Source organism: Corvus brachyrhynchos, unplaced genomic scaffold (assembly GCF_000691975.1).
Source record: "Corvus brachyrhynchos isolate BGI_N302 unplaced genomic scaffold, ASM69197v1 scaffold101, whole genome shotgun sequence".
NCBI classification, from domain to species: Eukaryota; Metazoa; Chordata; class Aves; order Passeriformes; family Corvidae; genus Corvus; species Corvus brachyrhynchos.
Window position 1 is genome coordinate 5091576 of NW_008237239.1, and position 2731 is coordinate 5094306.

Consider the following 2731-nt stretch of genomic DNA (forward strand, 5'->3'; position numbering starts at 1 on the left):
CTGGGCCAGGGCCCAGGAGTACTGGAGCTGCATGCTGTACGACATCCGCGGGGGCCGCATGGTGCAGAGCTACCACCCCCACGCCAGCGACGTGCGCTCCGTGCGCTTCTCCCCGGGCGCGCACTACCTGCTCACCGGCTCCTATGACATGAAGATCAAGGTGACAGACCTGCAAGGTAACACAGGCCAAGGGTCACAGGTTAACTTCCCATTTGGGCTTTTAATGTTGAAGTTGACAACTTGGCTCAAGGATCAGGTTTTACTTTAAAAGGGGAAAAAATAGTAGAGCTTTGAAGGTTGGACGTGTATATTTGTGATTGTGTCTGTTTGAAATTGGCTAATTGTGTTGCTGAAAGTGTAGGCTGTGAACTGAATTATGTTTTGGGGTGAGGGTCTCATTACAGTAAAACCACTGATTAACACTGTTGCCTGGTGAGATGGCCATTGCTTTCAGACAACGTTCATAAAATTGACCCTTAGAAAAACTGTAAAGAAGTATAGTAATTCTCATTTTTACTGGGATGAGTAAAGAAGAGGGAAGATATTGATGTGATTTTCTTGGACCATTAAATTTTAATCACCTAGCGTAAGAATGCTGGAGATCTGCAATTTTAAGTTGTACTGTGCCCAGTAATGCCTAAAAACTGAAACACTGGGGCCTTTTGTTATGCTCTGTGTGAGAGAGAGAAAGGGGGGGTCAAGTACACTTCATAAGGTGAAATACAGATGTAGGCTTTAAGTAAGCAAACTGGTTAAAAAAGACCTGCCACCCAAGGCTGGGATATGGGTTCATGAAATGAGTAATGACTTCTGTTCCTCTTCCACAGGGGACCTGACAAAGCAGCTTCCTCTGATGGTGGTAGGGGAGCACAAGGACAAAGTTATTCAGTGCAGATGGCACACGCAAGATCTTTCCTTCTTGTCATCTTCTGCAGACAGAACTGTAACCCTTTGGACCTACAATGGTTAGAGTACAAACAAAGGCAACTATGCAGCTAAAGCACAGAGACCCGAGACTACAGAACTGTCAAAACAAGTAATAATAATGAGGCTTTGAGAGAGCAGCAGTTGAGCAGGAGAGTGTCTTATCAAGAGGAGGGGCACTTGTCACTGATTTTTCTGGTTTCTAGGAGGTCTTGGTGTTTTTAGTATATTCTTTTGCAGTGCTTCCAGTCTTCCATGTTGAACTCATGCTGCTGTGACCTATTGTAGTCTTGTTGCCAAAGTCTATGAGGAGAACTCTTCTGTTGTTGATGTGCACTCAGAGTAACATGAATGATGTGTTTACAGTTTGGTATTAATTGCATTCCTTGTTCTTTGCCTCAATGAGAATTTTGTATAGAAACTTAAGTTGAGGAACACTCTAATCAAGTCTGTATGTAACTAGTTACACACACACACATAAAAGAAAAATTACTTCCACTGTTTTTTCAGGTTTATTGTATTCATCATTTTTAAACAAGAGCTCAAACTTTATAACATCTCCACAGTTTCAATGTTTTTAGTAAAAGAAAATCTGAACTTTAAAGGTTGACTAGGTAGTAACCACTTCTCGATTATGGTCCATTATATAGTGGGGGTTTTTCTTTTTTTCATCTAACCTGGGAAAAATGTTGCTGTTTTTACTACATGACTTTGTTTTGAACCAGCTACCATGTTGGAGGGGAAAAAGTAAAATATTGACTTTTTTCAGTAGGAACGTGTAATATTTTACTTTTTGAATGCAACAGAATACCTCTGTGTATAATGTACTGTAGAAAAGAGTGGATTGGCAGCAGTTGTCACAGTGAGCTTAATGGTAATGGCTATCAATTTTTCAAGTAAAAGGGATACCATTAATGCTGTAATAGAAACCAGCATGGCTCAAAATGCTATGTCTGCATGATAATTTAAGAATTGTTTAAATTCCCGGTTCAGAAGCTTATCTGAATTTTATTTCTTGCACTGTTTATGGGAAATTGCAGTTTTATTTCTACAAAACTTTAGATTCTAATGTTTATGTATTGTTATATTTTCATATTGTACAGTTCCTTTTACTTTTTAAAATATAAACCTTAAACTTTAGGTTATTTATTTATTTGAACTGCAGTTAAGTTTTGGATTCTCTTGGTTACTAAATTATATGTGCACTGTAGCAAGCATTTTTAACTATCGTATAAAAGTGGAAAGGTAACTATAGAAGTGTATCTGTGCTATAATCTCAATAAAGACCTCCAACACCTGCACCTGTTTCATGTGTTGTTTTGGATTCTTGGTTTATAATTCCTCAATCCAACTGTGATACAACACTTTGACATATGATTTAAGTATGCCAGAACTATAAAATACTTAAGAGCTTTGATACTGCTTCCAAGAATCGGAATTTGCAGTGCAGTAAGTAATAATACAGTGGTGTAGAGCTGAAAATCTTGTTTATTTTTTATTAGTTACATAGACAATAATATGTATGTATGATCAATGATATATATGCAAAGTTACTTTGGAGGAAAATAGTGTCTCTCTAGTTGTCTCTCTGTGGTCAAAGCTGGCAGATTATGTAAATTAGTATATAAATTAACTAATTAATTAGTATATCTATAAATAGTGATTTCCTGACATTAATTTTATTTCAAGTTGTGTCATTACAGAGCGGATCTGGTTTTACATCCATGGTTTTACACCCCGCCTCCTGTGTTTGAACTTGCATTTAGCGCAGGTACGCCTCTCGGCTGTGTGCGCGGGCCTGCAGGCG

The 2731-nt window shown here is 38.3% G+C and overlaps 1 protein-coding gene across 1 annotated transcript in view; it reads left to right on the forward strand.

Annotated features, from left to right (window-relative positions):
* Positions 1–2225, forward strand: part of WDR47 (WD repeat domain 47) — a 30230-nt gene extending 28005 nt beyond the window's left edge. The window contains exons 13-14 of the mRNA XM_008630222.2: positions 17–176; positions 828–2225. Of these exons, the coding sequence (XP_008628444.1) occupies positions 17–176; positions 828–970 (303 nt within the window). The 3' untranslated portion in view covers positions 971–2225. The remainder of the gene's footprint in view (positions 1–16; positions 177–827) is intronic.
* Positions 2226–2731: the final 506 nt, after the last annotated feature.